Below are 19,289 nucleotides of genomic sequence, written 5' to 3' on the forward strand. Positions count from 1 at the left end.
TCCTTCAGGGATCTCCACTAAAGATCTGAATTTTTACTGTGGACCTTTTCCTTAGTGCCTCTGAATGCATGTATTTTTCTTCAGCTCCATGAGACAGCCCAAAGGCTGTGGAAAGGCAAATCATTCTTACCTGTGTTCACAAGTGGCTATGATATGATTGATATAATATGAGGTGCTAAGCTATGGAATGAAAATGACTAGCCAGGAAAGACAGTCAAGGATATCAAAATGAACCATTGAACCATTCAGTCATGTATTGAAAAGAAAGTTTATAGGGTAGTTAACTTAAACTCTCTGGGCTAAGTAAGTGAGACCTTCTCACTCTCTAACACTTGCTTATACATTGGCAAATGCTTTGATGGGAAAAGTGTTGTTGGGTTTACGTCTGCATTTTCCTTTCTTTGGGATTTTGTCTTTTCAAGACCTTGCTCTTTGATAACTACCTGAGTTTTCAATGGAAGCTTTCCATATTTTATTCACATTTCCTGCTTGATTTAAGTGGTAGAAAGGATCTTAATCTTGTGTGCCATAACCAGAAGTGAAAGTCACATTCACATTTAACGATAACCTCCAAAGTTGATAAAATCTAGCATTTCTTGAGCTCTTCATATATGTCAAGCACGGACCTAAGCATTTAAAATAAATTATGTATACTTCTCACAAAAACCATGAATAGCTACTTTTGTCATTTACAGAAAAGGAACCTGAAACACCCAGAGACCTTAAGTAACTTTTCCAAAGATATGGAACAAAGATTTATCCAAAGAAATACGACTCTAAAGCCCTAAGGCCTAGCTACTGTACCAGAATGCCCTCTTAAAAACTTTCTTTTCAATAAGTGACTGAATCAATTCATTCATTTTGATATCCTTGACAGTCTTCCTTGGCCAGTCATTATCATACCATAGCCTAACATATCATATCATAGCATATCAAGGCCATTTGGGAACAAAGGTAAGGTTTGCCTATCCACAGCATTTATCTTATTAATCTATACTTTTTTAAATGAAAGAACCTGTACATAGGCCAAAAAAAACCGGATCCTTTCTTAAATACATGGAATTTGGAAATTAAACTCTCATTTTCCTATTCTATTTGTAATTAGCTATAACCCTAAATCTCAGCTTCTTCATATTAAGTTGCCATTAAATAGTGATGATTTTTGCTTGATTACAATAGATATGGTTCTAAAATTTGTGGTCTATTGATAATGTAACAAGGAAACTAACAATTCTCAAAAAAACATTTTATTCCAATGGCCGGGTACGGTGGCTCACGCCTGTGATCCCAGCACTTTGGGAGGCCAAGGTGGGCTGATCACTTGAGATCAGGAGTTGGAGACCAGCCTGGCCAACATGGTGAAACCGTGTCTCTACTAAAAATACAAAAATTAGCTGTGCATGGTGGTGCACGCCTGTAATCCTAGCTACTGAGGAGGCTGAGGCAGGAGAATCTCTTGAACCCGGGAGGCAGAAGTTGCAGTGAGCAGAGATCATGCCACTGCCTTCCAGCCTGGGCGACAGAAGGAGACTCTGTCTCAAAAAAAAAAAAAAAAAAATGTATTTAAAAAATCCTGGAGATTTGAAATAAGGATCTTTACAGGCCTTGATGCTGTCTATCCTAGGATACTCTTACTTTGTAGAAGTTGCAGTTTCTTTGACTTGTCTTATCTCTATTCTCTTGATATACTTGGCATTTGTAATCACTCTGGACACAAACTATAGATGGATGTGACTTTTTTTGTGTCAACTGCAAACTCGGGTTCTTTTTTTTCACTAGCTTATGTGAGGAATAAGGATAGTCATTAGGTTAGGAAACTGTAATTTAAATAAAAATGTCATATAATCCTACTAGATGGCAACAGGAGAAAAATCACAGAAGAGACAAGACAGGCTTAGCCCAGGAGTCAGCCTGTTCTATTCATTTTCTTGGTTGAATGCTTTACCATTTCCTTCAGCAGCAAATTTTAGAGGAGGTCAATATAGAGGAACTTTACTGTTTATTAAGTAAAATCACTTTTTAATCTATTCTATTTAAGTATTTAAACCTAATGTTCCTTGGTGTCACATTTGCTGCTTCTATGGAAAAATACATAGTTAATAAATCACCATTGCCAATTAGTTGTAAGTTTCAATGGTGCTCTTAATGCATTTTTTTTTAAATTTCTTTGAAGATTATTTCTCTTATTTAAACTGTAATGACCCTTCATTCATGGTTAGCCGCCTGAAAGTATTGAAAGATGAACATTGGCTGAACTTGTAGAATTTATAGAAAAAAGGTAATTCAAGAAAGTCAGAGAAGGCCAAAAAGAACAGAACAGTGAGACCACCACCATTTAGATATAAGGTAATTTCCTTCTATAACTATTGCTACATCTGTGAGAATACTTGATGTGTGAATATAGCGTATCCAGCCAAGACATTTGATAAATGTGTGAGCAGAAAAGAATAATATATATGTACATATATATCTAATACAAGGGTAAGAAAACCAGATTGAATAAAATGCTGATTAAAAGCTCTCAAGAAATAATTCTAAGGAAAATGTAGAGACAGATATTTTATATCATAGGACTTCCCTATATTTTAAACAAGTAAAATATTAAAATTTTATCTACACAGCTTCATGTGGGATCTAATTCATTTGTATTTGTAGAGATATTTTATTTTTTAGCTATCTCACATACAGAAGTGCCTGACATTTTAATTTTTTGTTTACTTTTCCTAGTGTAAGAAAATAAGTTGAATTATTCTCCCTTGATCATGTTCTGATGGCAAATGCTGTGTGTAAAAATAAATAAATAAAGTAGCCAGGTAGAAAGATCAATGTCCCAGAGGAAATTATTTTATTTTATTTTATGTATTATTATTACTTTTTAAGACAGAGTCTCATTCTGTTGCCTCGACTGGAGTGCAGTGGCGCGATCTCAGCTCGCTGCAACCTCTGCCTCCCGAGTTCAAATGACTATCCTGCCTCAGCCTCCCAAGGAGCTGGGATTACAGGTGCATGCCACCATGCCTAGCTAATTTTTTGTGTCTCCCCCAAACCCAGGGTGTAGACTTTCCTTAATCTCCTTTCTTTTCCCTTGATGTTTAAGTCCCAAGCCATTTTTAGATAAGTTTCCTTATCTAGCTATTGTCCCAGGTAAAATCCACACCAGAGTCTTGACTATCTTGAGTCCAATGGCACAGGCTTCTTCAAGTGGGCACCCTGCATCACTGTCTTTTGTGTGAAGCTCAGACTCTTCATGTTCCAATTCAATGTGAGCAGTCTTAACTCAGAGGGCACACTTTTTACTCTGTGTATGTTTTTATGTTTTAAGTGTACACGTTTGTAAAACAGATATGTTGCCAACATCTAAATATTAAAATATTTCAAGTAAAAATATAGATGTGCGTTTTTTCCTTGAGGACTCGGAAAGCCCTGGAAGCCCTTGGCTTGCAAATATTGCCTGGAAAATTCACTCAAAGTGTGCACCCTCCAATTTCTCCCTCATGAATTTTTTCTCTTACCCAAGGCACACAGTAGCTTATGTAGAAAGGAAGTTTGAAACCTCTTTTTTAAAGTGGAGGTGGATTTTACTTATCATCTTCATGCTGTTAGTTGACTGCTTCCAGATTTTCTACAGATTATGATTGTGGAGATGGGGGCAGGAGGCATGTTAGGAATTGATCGTTTGATGATAGCTCACCTTGACTTTCACGCTGTTAGATGCATTGCTCAATACCTGGCAGATGAGAGTTCAGGAGCTGTACAATAAAAAAAGATGGAAATAATTGTGCAAATTGTTACTGATACCCTGGAAAGCAAATGGATTTTTACATTGTCAAGTTTAACTGAAAGCCCTTCTATTCAAGTGTAGTTTACAGACAACTCACCATTAATATTTTGGACTTTATGTGTTTGTTTGTTTTGTAGAGACAGTTTCTTGCTCTGTCATCCAGGCTGGAGTGCAATGGCACTATCATAGCTCACTGCAGCCTCCAACTCCTGGGCTCGAGTGATTCTCCTGCCTCAGCCTCCAAGGTAGCTTGTGCTACAGGTTGTTGTTTTGATAATAATAAAAGAGATCATGACTCTTAAAAATTAGATTCACTGCTGGTAACACTGAAGCCAGGTCAGATACTTAAGTAAAACAAAGGAGAAAGTTAAGGGTTACAGGCAGATAAGAATGGGTAAAACAGAAAGCTTTGAGTTTATTGTGGGATTTTGTTGTTGCTGTTGTTTTTAATATTAAGCTACTGAACACCATATTGCAGATTAGCAAGGAAACAAAAATGAGTTTGGAGTAATTCTTTTCCAGTTAAGGTTAGATAGGCATATGATTCACACCTTGGAACACATACTATACAATCAAACCCTTGCTGAGATACTGTGCTGCCTACTGGATAGATAGCTGGGCCTGTAATGGAAACAAATGAATGTTTTGGTGATGTTTTCAGGGCAGAACAAAGAGGAAAATAAAATTCCATTAACTATTACTTAAGCGGCATGCTGTTATCTCCCTGGTTTAGAGACAGATGTAAAAAGCTCATGGTTAAGGAATTGTTTGGGGTTCCTGTGTGCTGGAGAAAGATACCACAGAGTGGAGAAGAGAGGAGCTTCTGTCTTTGACTCTCCTTCCAAAGGCCAGTGTGCTCTGCTCTACTATTTTTACCCCTGACATCTTTTCCTGCCTTGATTTTGTGTAGCAATTGCAACCACTTTCTGCTTCTATGCTTACTTTGCTTTGCTTTAATATCTCTTATAGAAAAATGTATACCAAGTAATAAACCTATCTCTATCTTGTTATATAGAGCAAAAATTATACTGTTATTTAAAAGAAGTATTCATGAATGCTTTTAGGGGTCAAAATGGAAGCATATTTTAACCAGCGTGAAAGCTCCTTTTATTTCTATCCTGTGGAGAGAATGTAATTGTAAAACCAATTCCTCAGAAATGTGCGATTCAATACAGATCATACAGAGGCCCAGTTAAAATTTAGCTTTGCTTTAATCTTAAGGCAACTATTATAGACACTTAAAAATAATAAAGCTACATTGTTTAAAAAAAAAAAAACTTCTGTAGTTTAGAGTTTTTATTATTTCAGTTTGGCTTCCTGACATCCCCAGGATCTCGTGATGACTCACGAGACATTTTGAGGATGAATATAAATTTGTAGAAAGGATAAGAAAATCGCTTCCTGTAATCAAAGTTTTTAAAGTTTTGGTGCTTTAACATGTTTTTGGTCCATATGTTCATTGACTTTGGCACTTCATATCCTTCTAAATACAGAGTCTTCTATAAAATACGTGATCATGACAATAACATGTTCATTCTTGTGCTAATTTGCCCAATACTTCTAAATAGCTATACTTCTAAATAGCTTGTTTATACATACACATATGCACACACATAATGTCTTTGTTATTAGTCAAAAAGAAGTTCATTTTACAGCCTGGGTAACATAATGAGACTCTGTCTCTGCAAAAAAAAAAAAAAAAAAAAAAAAAAAAATTAAAAAGAACTAGCAAGCTACTCGGGAGGCTAAGGCAGGAAGATACTTGAGCCCTGGAGGTTGAGACTGCAGTGAACTCTGATTGCACCACTGCACTCCAGCCTGGGCAACAGAATGAGACTCTGTCTCAAATAAATAAGTAAGTAAATAAATAAATAAATATTTTTAAAAGTAGTTTATTTTAAATGTACCTTTTAATAATATAGTCTCTAATTTTATGCTGACAGAGGACCCTGCAGACTGGTCTCACGATAGGAAAATATCAGGTGTGGAGAGGCAGACATGTTCCATAGGAAATTTTAGAGAAAGCCTGGAATTGTTCACCTTTTCGTCATTAATCTTTGATGACATTAGGCATTTAATTCACTTGGCAAAATCAGTTTTTTCAAAATCTGGCATGTAATGGTTTCATAAAAGCCTTGGGTGGCTTCTAGGAAAATATAAGGAGTTGAAAGTTTCTTGTACATTTTCATTTTAATATTTAATCAGGACGAAAGAGTACAGTTTTAGAAATCCTGGGCTCTTACTCATGAGCTCTACAAAATTTTAATGGAGAACATTTGAAGCCAGTGGTTTTGCCATAAAGTGGTCATCCCTCTCCAGCGCTTCCTCTCCTGGTCTTTGAATGTTTCAGGACTGGTCTTGAGAGCTGCATATGTTGTTCCCTGCATATCGAAAGGACACTTCTCATAGACCGTGAAGTGAGTGAGTCCTCTGGAGTTGTACAACCTATAACATTCCTGATGAAAACACCATTTCATTGCTCTTGCTACTGAAACCAAAAGCCTTTGTGGTATCCTTTACTCTGCTTTTGTCCCTCGCTGTCTTTATTAAATCTATGGGGAGTCTCAATAGCAGTGCATACAGAATTCTTCCAGAATCTGGCCTCTGTCACTTCCACCACTGTTACCACTTTGGGGTGGAGCATGGCACCTTCTCTTACCTGGAAAACTGTGATACCCTCCTAACTAGTTTCTCTGGCTCCCGTTGTCCTTCTACAGTCTTGATTTCCCAGCAGCCAGCGTGATATTTTTCCAAAATAAAGGAATGTCCTTTCCTCAGCTCAAAACCTCCCAAATCTTTCTGTATCTTTTGGACTAAAATCCAGTGTCACTGTCATGGCTTGCAAGGAATACACGCTCCCTATGATCTGCCCCTACCACCTCCCATCACCTTTGACACACTTGTTTACTACTTCTGCTCCAGCTGTAGAGACAACCTTTTAACTCCTAAAATTCAGTCAAGCCCTTTACATGTGCCGGTACATCTACCCACAGTTGTTTCCCAAATATCCACATGACAGATTTTCTTACTTCCTTCGAATTTCTGCTGAAAAATCACCTTCTCAGAGAGAGCTTCTGCGACTCTCTTCTCTCCTAGAGACCCCTGTTCCTCTCTATCTTCTTACTCTGTTTTAGTTTTCTCCTTGGTACTAACCACCTTCTAGTATGCTATAGGTTTTATGTTCACTTGTTTTAATGCCTGTCCCTGTTCTCTAGAATGTAGGCTCTGTGAGAGAAGGGTCTTTGTTTTCCTATCTGCTGTAATTCCAGTGCCTACAATAATACAGAAAATATATTCAATTAATATCTGATGAATGAATGAATGGATTCTATCTTATCAAATGGACAGTGTGTATGCCTTTTGGGGAAAATAATTTATATCTAGTAGACATCATTCTTAGGAATCTATTTTCTACTGTCTAATCCCCAATTATATTAAGACTCATAGTAGAGTTATATGGTAGTGGTGGTTTGACAGATGCAGTAATCAGAAATCATTAACCCATGAATATGTACATTTAAAAAACTGGCAACAAGTTAAAGCATAACTCTTGACTACAAATGATGATTTCTACCTAACTTCTACTCTCCTTACATAAAGGTAGAGTATTTCACCCTTATCATTTTAGTTTGTATCGTTGTTAACAATTTACTTGTTGAAGCTTGGAAAAGTCAAAATCATTTGAACAAAATTTAATTTGATAACTGAAAGAATCAAAGATCATTTATAGTGATCTTCCTAGAGGGTTGGTCAGTTATATATCAGATAATTTTCAGTGATAGAAAACTCAGTACACCGTGAGGCTACCCATTTTGGTTTCGGGTAAATTTTTCTCCTGTTAAATGAATCTAAGTCTAGGTAATTTATGTATATTGGGCTTAGTTTTTGAAATGCACAGACAAAAGAATAAACTAAAGAGACAGAAGAATGAAAAAAAATGCTGCACAAAGTGAAACTTTTCTACTGGAACATTCCAATCTTTCAAGTTTAATTATACCTAGAATTAGATATTTATCTGAAATCTGGGCATGATGGTGTGCACCTGTAGTCCCAGCTACTAGGGAGGCTGAGGCAGGAGTATTGCTTAAGCCCAGGTGTTTGAGGCTGCAGTGAGCTATGATCATGCCACTGCACTCCAGCCTGGGCAACACAGTGAGACCCAATGTCTTAAAAATAGATATTTATCTGATTCCCAGAAAATTAGGATGAGCAATACTACCTCATTTTATGGAGAAACACCCATTTTCTATTCTATTGGCTATTTGACTTTTAACAGAGAATGTATTGATTGATATTGCTGTGTAATAAACCACCCCAAAATATAGTGGCTTAAAACAACTCCATTTCTTATTTCTCACAAGTTGCCTATAAATCAGCTTGCTGGTTCTACTGATAAGGGCTGGACCCTGCTGATCTCAGCTGAGCTTCTGAATGTGTAAGCTGTTATCTGGTGGACTGGCTGGGAGCTGGCTAGGCAAGGATAACTTTTGGTGCAAAAAAATAAAAATTAAAAAAAAAATCCTTCATGTGTCTTGTATACATCTGCAGAAGACCAGTAGTGTACATTTTCTTGGCTGTAGCAAGGGTCCAAGAAAGGAAGTAGTAAGCAGTTTTTCAAGTCTCTCTCTTTTTTTTTTTTTTTTTTTTTTTTTTTTTTTTTTTGCTTCAAGCTTCCTGCTGTCCTCTTTTGCCATATTATTGAGCCTGGAATCTGAGTGGGAGAGGACGACAGAGGATCTGGGCACAAGGAAGCCATTGATTGAGGCCATTACTGCAATCAACCCACCACCAATAAAAAGCACTGGAGGAGAGGGCTTGACATAGACACAAAACATAAAGGAAGGGGGTGAAAGGAAGGAAAGAGATTGAGGAAAAAAATAAAAATAAAAGATGGCTGGGTAAGGGAAGAAGAGATAGGGAAGAGAGACAGAAAAGGTAGAATGCGGCTGGGTGCAGTGGCTCACACCTTTAATCCCAGCAATTTGGGAGGCCGAGGTGGGCGGATCACCTGAGGTCAGGAGTTCAAGACCATCCTGACCAACATGGGGAAACCTCCTCTCTACTAAAAATACAAAGTTAGCTGGGCGTAGTGTCACATGCCTTTAATCCCAGCTACTCAGGAGGCTGAGGTAGGAGAATTGCTTGAACCCGGGAGGTGGTGAGACAAATTTGTGCCATTGCACTCCAGCCTGGACAACAAGAGTGAAACTCTGTCAGAAAAAGAAAGAAGGAAGGAAGGAAGGAAGGAAGGAAGGAAGGAAGGAAGGAAGGAAGGAAGGAAGGAAGGAAGGAAAGAGAAGGAAGGAAGGAAGGAAGGAAGGAAAGAAAAAGGAAGGAAGGAAGAGAAAAGAAGGAAAGAAGGAAAGAAAGAAAAGGTGGAATGCATAATCTGGAGAGTGGAGAATGCATCTGGGAGGGCTGCAGGAACCAAGACATGTTACTTAAAAAACAAGCTCTGACATAAACATGTACTATACATAATGACATAATAGGATTTTCCAGTTGATAGCAGTATAAGCTCAAGTACTGCTGTGGGTATGGGAAAAGAAGACAAGCAATAAATTACCACAGAATTATCTGGTAAAGCCTTTTTCAACTTGCAGAGGAAAACTGAACTCATAGATGTTGGAGAAGGGGGTCAAGTGACAAATGACAGGAACAGTGGCATTTATATGATGGCATTAATAGAGGCTTGCTTCTATTAATAGATTCTGCTTAAAAATGAGATGATCATGTCTTATTAGGATACAAAAATATAAGTGAATTGGAATTTTTCCCTATGCTTTTCCATCTTCTTGTATGTTTTAACTGTAAGTCTGTCTTAAATACAAATTACTTTCATATTAGAGTACTCAACATGGGGTATAAGACTGGAAAACAGTATAATGCTCACTAAGAAAGAGGATTTCACATATTGATACTGAATTTAGGTTAGTAAATCAGTAAATAAAATATATCAGCCAGGCACAGTAGCTCACGCCTGCAATCCCAGCACTTTGGGAGGCTGAGGTGGGTGGATCACTTGAGGCCAGGAGTTCCAGACCAGCCTGGCCAACATGGTGAAACTCCATCTCTACTAAAAATACAAAAAAAAAAAAAAAAAAAAAAAAAATCCAGCTGGGTGTGGTGACACACGCCTGTAATCTCAGCTATTTGGGAGGCTGAGGGATGAGAATAGCTTCAACCCGGGAGGTGGAGGTTGCACTCCAGCCTGGGAGATGGACTGAGACTGTCCCAAAAATAAAAAATAAAAAATAAAGTATATCAGACTGGGATATAAATTTTGATTTTGTTTTGCTTGTTTTATGTGTTTCTGTTATCCAAATACCAGAAGACTAATTTATATTGGTTAAGAATTGAGCATACTGACACAAAATTTGCAAACACTTTAACGTTGTTTAAGAGAGACCTGAAATAATACATTAAGGGAAAATGTCATCTTCTATTTACTTGTTTCAAGGTAATTCCACAAATTCCAAAAGCAATGAACTTTTTTCTTAATTTGTCCATTTTAACAAAATAGCCCTTTCACAGTTTCATGATGTCGTGGTCAAAAATAAGTCAGAGAGTTTTTATTATAGATTGTATTGTATTGTATTGTATTATATATTCTCTCCAACTTATTATATATTCTCTCCAACTTATTCCCCTTCTTATTGTTATGCTGTTTATTATGGCTTACACAGCAATATCTGATATAATATATTATTTAATGAATTGCCCACAGATCACCCAAAATCTGCTTATTCTGCCTAAAGACGTTTTTGGTGCATTTATTCTTTTCTTTTACTTTCCTGTTTCTTTGTTTATTGAAGATGGTTTCATTCCCATTTTTGTTTCTGTAAAACTGATAATAAAGAGAGTAATCATATCTCCAATGGATCTTTTCTGAATCTGGAAACATGGACTCCCAAGAGTTCATGTCATTTATAACTCTCATATCATTTTTCATATATTCTCAATGTATCATAATTTTTTAACTGTAAATATTAGAAATGTCTATCATATTCAGATCTTGGTTTCATTGAGATTCAAATACAAGAACTGTGACATTGAGATGACCCATAAGAACTTAGAAGTCTTTCATAGTAGTTTCAACCAGAATGGTGAAATGATTGCCAAATTTAATTAGATATTAATCAACAACGATATTGTCAAATGTATATTTAACATTGCATTTATTTGTTTTTCTCTAAATTTTATATCTATAAGACTGCTTATAAACAAAGATTTTCTAAAACTGTATAAAAACAAATATACAGTAAAGTTTTTTTCAGAAAACAAATAGTAAGAGGAAAATCTGTTTCCAAAATTATAGCCAGCACTAAATGAATTCATGGTGTGCCTATATGTGTGATAGGTTTGCAGCATCTAACATCAATTATATTATCTGAGAATCTATTACTTTCAACATCAAGTAGCCTTCTTTAGAACCAGGAACTCTCTGTCTCTTCTATTCATTCAATAGCACTAAACTGATGTTATTTTTTGGTTTCGTATGTCTCTCTTTTCTAATACCTTTGACTCCCTTTCTAGTCTTTTATCTCCTTCCCATGGTTTTGTCCATGAAACAAGAGGATCCTACTACCTTTCCTCCCTGTATGAAATTCAGATCTAACATATAGTTACCTGCTTTGTTTTTTTCCAGATTCCTGTCTTGGTCACACAGATAAGTTCAACCAATCATCCAGTGAAAGTCGGACTGTCCGATGCATTTGTCGTTGTCCACAGGATCCAACAAATTCCCAGTACGTAGAAGAAGGGCAGTCGCAATGACTGAGCCTCTGTGGGGGTAAATTTAAAGGAAATTGGTCTATGGCAGCTGTACCTGAATTAAAAAAAAATAGCTAATCGATTAGCTGATTAATGCTTGTTAATTCTGTTGTTTGCTTTATAACTCCGATTGGGCTATCTCTGTCACCCTTGAGCTAACTCAGGTAAAGACAAATTAAGTAGTGAAACCAAGAATGTGTAATTTTGGACTCTTTTTCTTGGTTCTTTTTTCTTTCTTTTGATTTGGGGTCTTACTCTGTCACCCAGGCTGGAGTGCAGTGGTGCACTCACAGCTCACTGCAACCTTGACCTCCCAGGCTCAAATGATCCTCCTACCTCAGTATCCTGAGTAGCTGGGACCACGGGCATGCGCTATCATGCTCATGCTTAGCTAATTTTTTTTATTATTTGAAGAAGTGAGGTCTTGCTCTGTTGCCCAGGCTGGTCTTGAACTCCTGAGCTTAAGTGGTCTTCCTGCCTCAGCCTCCCAAAGTGCTAGGATTACAGGTGTGAGCCACCATGCCCAGCCAGATTCTTTGGGATAGTTGGCAGATACAGTTCTTTTATTAATGAGAATGACATAAAACAGTGACAGATTATTGGATTGATAGGCATATGACTTTTCATATATGTTTGGCTTAAGTGTTTGAGCAAAACCGCAGCTTTGTGCTATCTTTTTTTTTTCTTTCTTTTATTATTGTACTTTAAGTTTTAGGGTACATGTGCACATTGTGCAGGTTAGTTACATATGTATACGTGGTGCCACGCTGGTGCGCTGCACCCACTAACTCGTCATCTAGCATTAGGTATATCTCCCAATGCTATCCCTCCCCCTTCCCCCCACCCCACAACAGTCCCCAGAGTATGATGTTCCCTTTCCTGTGTGCATGTTATTTCATTGTTCAATTCCCACCTATGAGTGAGAATATGCGGTGTTTGGTTTTTTGTTCTTGCGATAGTTTACTGAGAATGATGATTTCCAATTTCATCCATGTCCCTGTGCTATCTTATATTTAATGTATTTGTGTAAAACTGTTTGGGAGTCTAAAGGAAGATGAAAGAAAAGGTACAAATTTAGGTAAGTAAAAATCCGGGGGCAGCTCTACCTACCACCAGAGAAGATAAGTATTTTTTTTAAATTATGTTTGCCCATCTAGTCTAGTTTACATTTTATAGAATAAAAAGGGACGTGTTGCTTTGGACAACTGTTTGTTATATTAGAAACCAAAATGCTAACTGCATTAGCCATTCTGACCCTATAAATAGGCATCTGTTGAAAGCTTCTGGTTTTTGAATCTCCTTCACTCCAAGAACAGTCCCGAGAGATGCTTTGGTGTCGTAGTACGCGAAGTTGGGGTGGGGGGTGTTTGTGTCCTATGTGTTCTTATTTAAAGAAAGGGGAGATAATAAAATATATCTCAAGATGAGATCATTTTTTCTCTTTTGTTCAAAGTTCTTTTTCTTCTTCTATTTGGTTACAGTGGTAGATAATTTATCACATGCTCATGTTCTTTCGTTGTGACTTGAGGTGATTGTACTTAATTATGTCAACTCTCAACTGTAGACAGCAACCGGAGTGGAAGCTTTACTTTTTAAAGCAACGGATTAGCAGAAATATTATAAGGGTTATCTTACAACCGTAAGATATCTTAGAACTGAATGGTTATGTTACAACTGAATGGCATTGATACGTGGTGGTTCTGCTTGATGAAGAACATGGGGTTTCTCCTTGTTAGCTGAGAATTTGTGGGAGGCAATATTCAAGGGAATTGTTAAATCAAAGCAGGTTTTCCAGAAACTAAATTGTACTGTGAACAAAGCAAGGATACATGAGTATGTGTAGGCAACATAAAGGCATCCTGACAGAGCTCTTAAATAAGAGGCTGAGCCCTAGGACAGCTGAAGTTGGCTTGTGTTTGAGGATGGCCGTTCTCACATTCTTTCTTTCAGAGTTGTTAAATCAAGCATGGTTTGAGTCAATTATTGCACAAGTAAAAAGAAACACTAGTTTTAATTTATTAGTTGCTTTTTTTAATTGCTGAAAAAAATTATTTGCAGCTTACTCAGCAGGGCTTTTAGTCCATATTGTTGTTCCGATATATTATTGCTTAAAGAAAAAAACACCAACCAAAATACAATTTTTTTTACAAATGTAGTTTAATATGCAAGTATTATGTTGGTATATTCCCAATGATAAAATTGTACTTAGATATCAGGGCCCTAAAGTGTAATTTTGCATCCTTTGTTATGCTGTAAAAGGATAACTGTTATGTGTTGGGGGAAAAATATTTTCAAATACGTATCTCATTTAATAAATTGGCAACATTTATATGAATTTTCAGACCAGATTATGTCTAAAGTTTGGGACTCAGCAGTTATCTAAAAGAACTTAATTCAAACGTAGAGTTCAGAGAAAAATGTCCCTCACACAATTTGCATACTGGAAAAGCAGTCACATTTTCTGTTAACCTTAATGTTCCATCCTGAGAAAATTAGCCAAGAAGGAATGAAAGATTTGGGTCTCAAGTTCTGCCATTGTTGCTGTTAGATGCGACTATATTTATGCAAGAAAATTAGAATCAATATGTTCTACTTAAAAATCATTTTGGGAACACAAAATTTTATCTCCTTAAAAGTCTCTCCCACATTTATAAGGTATAACTGTGTCTGTTGCATGAGCTTCTGTATAACAAGAGATACATGGTTGCATTGTATTCTCAGCTAACAGAAAGTGCATCTTTATGCCAGAGATTAGGATAACCCAAGATTAGCACAATGCAAGTTATACAAGTACAGTTCTTTTGTGAGAAATAAGTTGATTCCTACAGACCTATGTTACATATTCAACAATCAGAATTTAGACCGATATTAAGTCCTTTTCAAAATTCAGTTCCCTTATTTAGCAACACTCACTATTAGGAATTGTCTTTGTAGGGAATTTAAATACTTTGCCTCTGTTAACTTTTCTACCCCCACCAAGTGGATTTAGGGAACAACTGATTATTATTCTAAGTAGTGAGTAGTTTCATTTCTTCTGTATTCCAAGGTGTGTTACATAGAACCCTGTTCTCATAAGATCAGTTTTCTATTCTATTAATCATTTTAGTTACGTAGGTTATATTACCTAAACCTTTGGCTTCATGTAGCCATGGGAACATGGGAATGTGAGCTCAAGCCTGGAAAATAGTATTTCCCAGTAGATCACCATTACTATATCATTCTTATCAGATTTGGTGAAGATTTGGTAAAGCATTCAAAATGCTGTAAAGCAATTTTAATTTATTTATTATTAAAATTTCTCCCTATTCATTCTTCCTCACATCAACAACAAAACACTTGTTTTTCAGTTTTTGAAGACCCCCAAATAGTAAATGATTTCAATGTAAATTTCAAGCATGATTAATTAAAGTAGCTTTATTTTCTTTCATAAAAGATCAGGTGATCTGATAGTTTCAATATCAAAGGGAATTCAGGCAGTGTTAGTAAATTGATAAATCCTTCTGAGTTTACAAGAGAAATACCTTTGCTCCCTCAAAAAGAGAGGGAAAAGTATGGTAAAACTAAGACTTATGTTAAAAAAGGTGGAAATTAAAAGTAAAGCAAGTATAAGGAATATTGTCATTTGATTATTGGTCATGAAACATTAAACTTTTAATTGATTTCTGTAACTTTCTTTCTATATAAAATGAGCATCTTAGTACCTAAAAATGCAATGTGTACACAGCATGCATTACCTAGCAGAGAATAAGTAGTACACTTGTACTTAAAGTTACTGTTTTTTCCATCATCGTTATCACTTTAAAAAACAGCGATACTAACTTAGATGTCACTGCCAAACCCGAGTGCCCTTCAGAGTGGAACCACAGGAGATTCCCACTAAGAAACACAGTGACAGTGTCTCTCTGGAACTTCAGTGCTTTCTGACTATGTCGATGTGTGTTGTTTTATGTCTCTTCATAAGACTTATGTCTGCCTGTCTGTCCATCTGTATGTCTCGAAATCACTGTTTTTCATAAAATGTATTTGTAAAACTTTAGAAACAGAAAGAACCATAGAGATCAGCTAATTCAATATCCACAGGTACAGCTATGAAAAACAGGTCTAAGTACAGGACTGACTTTGGTTGTTCATTTCAGAAATATGAATGTAAAAATATACTTATTATGATTAGAAGCATAGCACATTATAATTCTGAGTAATTTATAAATTAACAGGAAACCCAAGGAGGAAAATTTAAATTACTTAGAAATCTACTACAGAGAAATAGTAATAAATGTTTTCACGTATCTGTATCCAACTATTTATTTGTAATATACACATATATGAAGATACCCACATTAAGAAAATTGGCATTATGCTGTAAATTATTCTGCCCCCTGTTTTCACCTTCATATATAAAACATATTTTTTACACTGTTAAATATCTGTCTAAAATGTGGTCATTAATAGTTATAAGAAATTTATCTGTTTCATAATTTATGTAACCTGTCACTAAAGAGGTTGGTTACATAGTTTGCATCGCATATTATCAGTAAAATGGTGCTAAACATCCTTGTTTCAAATTTTTGCATGTATCTGATTCTCAAAAAGTGAATTTGTGGATGCTGAATGTTAATATTGTTTTGAATGTATTTTGACAAATTGCTTTCCATCAAGGTTGTACCAGTTTACTACCCATTGTTAGATTAGAAATATCCCATTTCCCAAAGAGCTTTCTAATATTCATTTTTAACTCTGCAAATTTGGTAAGCACGAAATGGTATTTCATTGTTGTCTTTCGATTACCAGAAAGTTTTAACACCGTCATATATTCATGTGTTGTTTGTAATTTCCATAATTTCTTGGTAAATAGCTCTATTAAGTAATTCTTTCTCAGCCTCAGCTTATGTCCTTCCAAATCCTTACACAACAGGCAGAGGTCTTCCTGGATACACGCACGATTCTCACTAGTGCCACTTGCACTAATTTGTTTCTCTCTCCTCCAATGTAACATTTTGAATTTCAATCATCATCTGTGGGGTGCTGACTTATCCCATCGGGCCTCACTGTTTCTCTACTTTCCGAACTTAATGAGCTTAATCCTTCTAGCAAGAAACTCGGAAAATCCACTCATGCCATGTGGTTCTTTAATTTGGAACAGATAAGGCCATGCCACTTAAGTAAAGAGAAAGTTACGTTAACACTCCCATGCAGGGCCTTGCACTAGAAACCAGTCTGGAAAGCAGCTGACCTCACTTAAAATGGTTCTACTCCAAGTTATGACAGTGACTATATCTGAGTCCCTTAGAATATTCCTTCATTTTTCTCACTCACAGTACATTATTTGGTACTTTCTTAACATCAGGCCTCTTTGTATCAGTATCTACTGTTTTAAATTTATTGACATTGTTTGTGTTACAATGCACCTTTGCTTGGCTGGTTATTATTCATAGCTCCATAAGAAACATTAAGCATTTTCACAAATAAAACTGACAACTAGCAGAGCAAATATATTTAAAAAATACTACAAAGAGGGTCTTTGAACTCTTTGAGGAACAATTATAGGTATATATTTTGCTGTATGTGGTCTCTTTATAAGATTACAGACTAGGCACCACTTTTTTTCTTTTTTTAGTTGGAGTCTAACTCTGTCACCCAGGCTGGAGTGCAGTGGGACGATCTTGGCTCACTGCAACCTCCGCCTCCGGGGTTCAAGTGCTTCTCCTGCCTCAGTCTCCCAAGTAGCTGGGATTACAGGTGCATCCACCACGCCCAGCTAATTTTTGTATTTTTAGTAGAGACGGGGTTTCACTATGTTGGCCAGGATGATCTCGAACTCCTGACCTCAAGTGACCCTCCTGCTTCAGCCTCCCATAGTGTTAGGATTACTGGTGTGAGCCACCATGCCCGGCACAGGCAGTAATTTTTTAAAATTACTTTTAGACAGTGAATAAGATAACCTTAACAAACAAAAACACAGCTTTGCCCCTGAAATATGCACACTATCTTAAGCTTAAATTTAAAATAATAATAATAGCATAGACCAGTATGCTATTCAGAGCTTCCTGTGCTGGTGGGAATGTTGTGAATCTGAATCGTATAGTGTGATTTCAGTAGCCACATGTGGCTACTATGAACTTGCAATGTGACTAGTGAGCCTGAGCAATTGAATTTTTAATTGAATTTAATTCATTAACTTCATCTTAAATAGCCAGATGTGCCTAGTGGCTATCATGTTGGATAGGGTAACAATAGACCATATCCATTAATTAATTTATTTAGTTAATATTTAATTAAATAAAATATTAAATGCCAAGTGTAATATTTATGTAAACATTATTCTTATTTCTTCTTTGCTTTTTAAAAGGCACCAGAATATTAGACGTGATTAAATAATAAATTTTCAAATATAAGTGTATTTATTAAATAACAAATTTTCGAACATAACCATTATAACTAATTTTTCCCATAGAAAACAATTTGCAATTTTGATTTAGTGGTAGGACACATTCACTATAATTATGTAGCAGCTATAATGAAAATATGTGGTCAAAACTTATGAAAAATACAAATAATCTTGGAAAAACTTGAACTTTTTTTTATTCTATAATATTTTCTAGAACCCAGTTCAAGCCCTTTCAGAGGAACTAGGCCTCGTTTGTTATTTTCAAAGTTGTAGTCTTCTCATTCACTTAGATCAATCGACAGATCTCCAGTAAATTATGTCATCTTACTTTTGCTCGCCTCAAAATGGAAAACCCTTCAAAAGTATTCATTTTTCAGAAGATAAAATTGCTTCTCTTAACAGCGCAATTTCATTAGGTGCTTACATTCTCAAGTATACACTAGCTCACCAAAGGCTCAACAAAAGCAGAAATAAATAGAAATCATGATGTTTTCTCATAAAGTAACTACTCATAAAACACTTCCAAGAAAGAGAGCATTGTACAAAATGATATTTTATTAGTTTAATGCATCCATTTCTAATGTAAGCTAGTTGACTGACTCTGACTTGATTTTTAAAGATAAGTAAAAAAATCTAAAATTTTCTGGACATGGAAATCACTGATTAATCAATTTTTACATATTTGAGAATTTTTCTAAAATTTTTATGAACAGGAAAGGCTTTCTTCATGGACTTGTGGTTAAATTCTTTTTTTATTTCATTTTCTTGATTTATTAACATTTAATCCTATACAATACTTTTAGAGAAAGTAAATTTTTAACAATTTAGAACTGTGTCTAGCTGGGAGCAGTGGCTCGTGCCTGTAATCCCAGCATTTTGGGAGGCCAAGGTGGGAGGATCACTTGAGCCCGCCAGTTCCAGACCAGCCTGGAAGAAAGACACTGGAGACTGGGAAGGGTGGGAGCAGGGAGAGGGTTTGGGGATGAGAAATTACTTATTGGGTACAATGTACACTATTTGGGTGACAGAAACGCCAAAAGCACAGACTTCACTACTACACAATATATCCATGTAACAAAATTGCACTGCTACCCCTTACATTTATACGAATTTAAAAGAAAGAAAAGGAGAAACATTTGCTTCAGTGGCTGCCTCTGAGGCCTTCATTTTGGGATATTGTTTTCTGAGACCCAACACACCCGATTCAATTTAATGAAGTCACAGTCTCCTTTGCGGAAAGGAAAAAAAAAAAAAAAGAGAGAGAGAGAGATGTAATGACTTGGCAAATATATATCATGCCTTCTTCCCATAAGTCTCAGGAGCAGGGAGGCATGTCCCCCTGCAAAAACA

The 19,289-nt window shown here is 36.1% G+C and overlaps 1 protein-coding gene across 2 annotated transcripts in view; it reads left to right on the forward strand.

Moving 5' to 3' along the window:
- Positions 1-19,289, forward strand: part of PLXDC2 (plexin domain containing 2) — a 470,147-nt gene that overhangs the window by 339,330 nt on the left and 111,528 nt on the right. For both annotated transcript variants that reach the window (XM_024346245.3, XM_063781455.1), the window contains exon 7: positions 11,430-11,529. In XM_024346245.3, coding sequence (XP_024202013.1) covers positions 11,430-11,529 — 100 coding nt within the window. The remainder of the gene's footprint in view (positions 1-11,429; positions 11,530-19,289) is intronic.

The sequence above is a fragment of the Pan troglodytes genome, chromosome 8, assembly GCF_028858775.2.
Source record: "Pan troglodytes isolate AG18354 chromosome 8, NHGRI_mPanTro3-v2.0_pri, whole genome shotgun sequence".
In the NCBI taxonomy this organism is placed as follows: Eukaryota; Metazoa; Chordata; class Mammalia; order Primates; family Hominidae; genus Pan; species Pan troglodytes.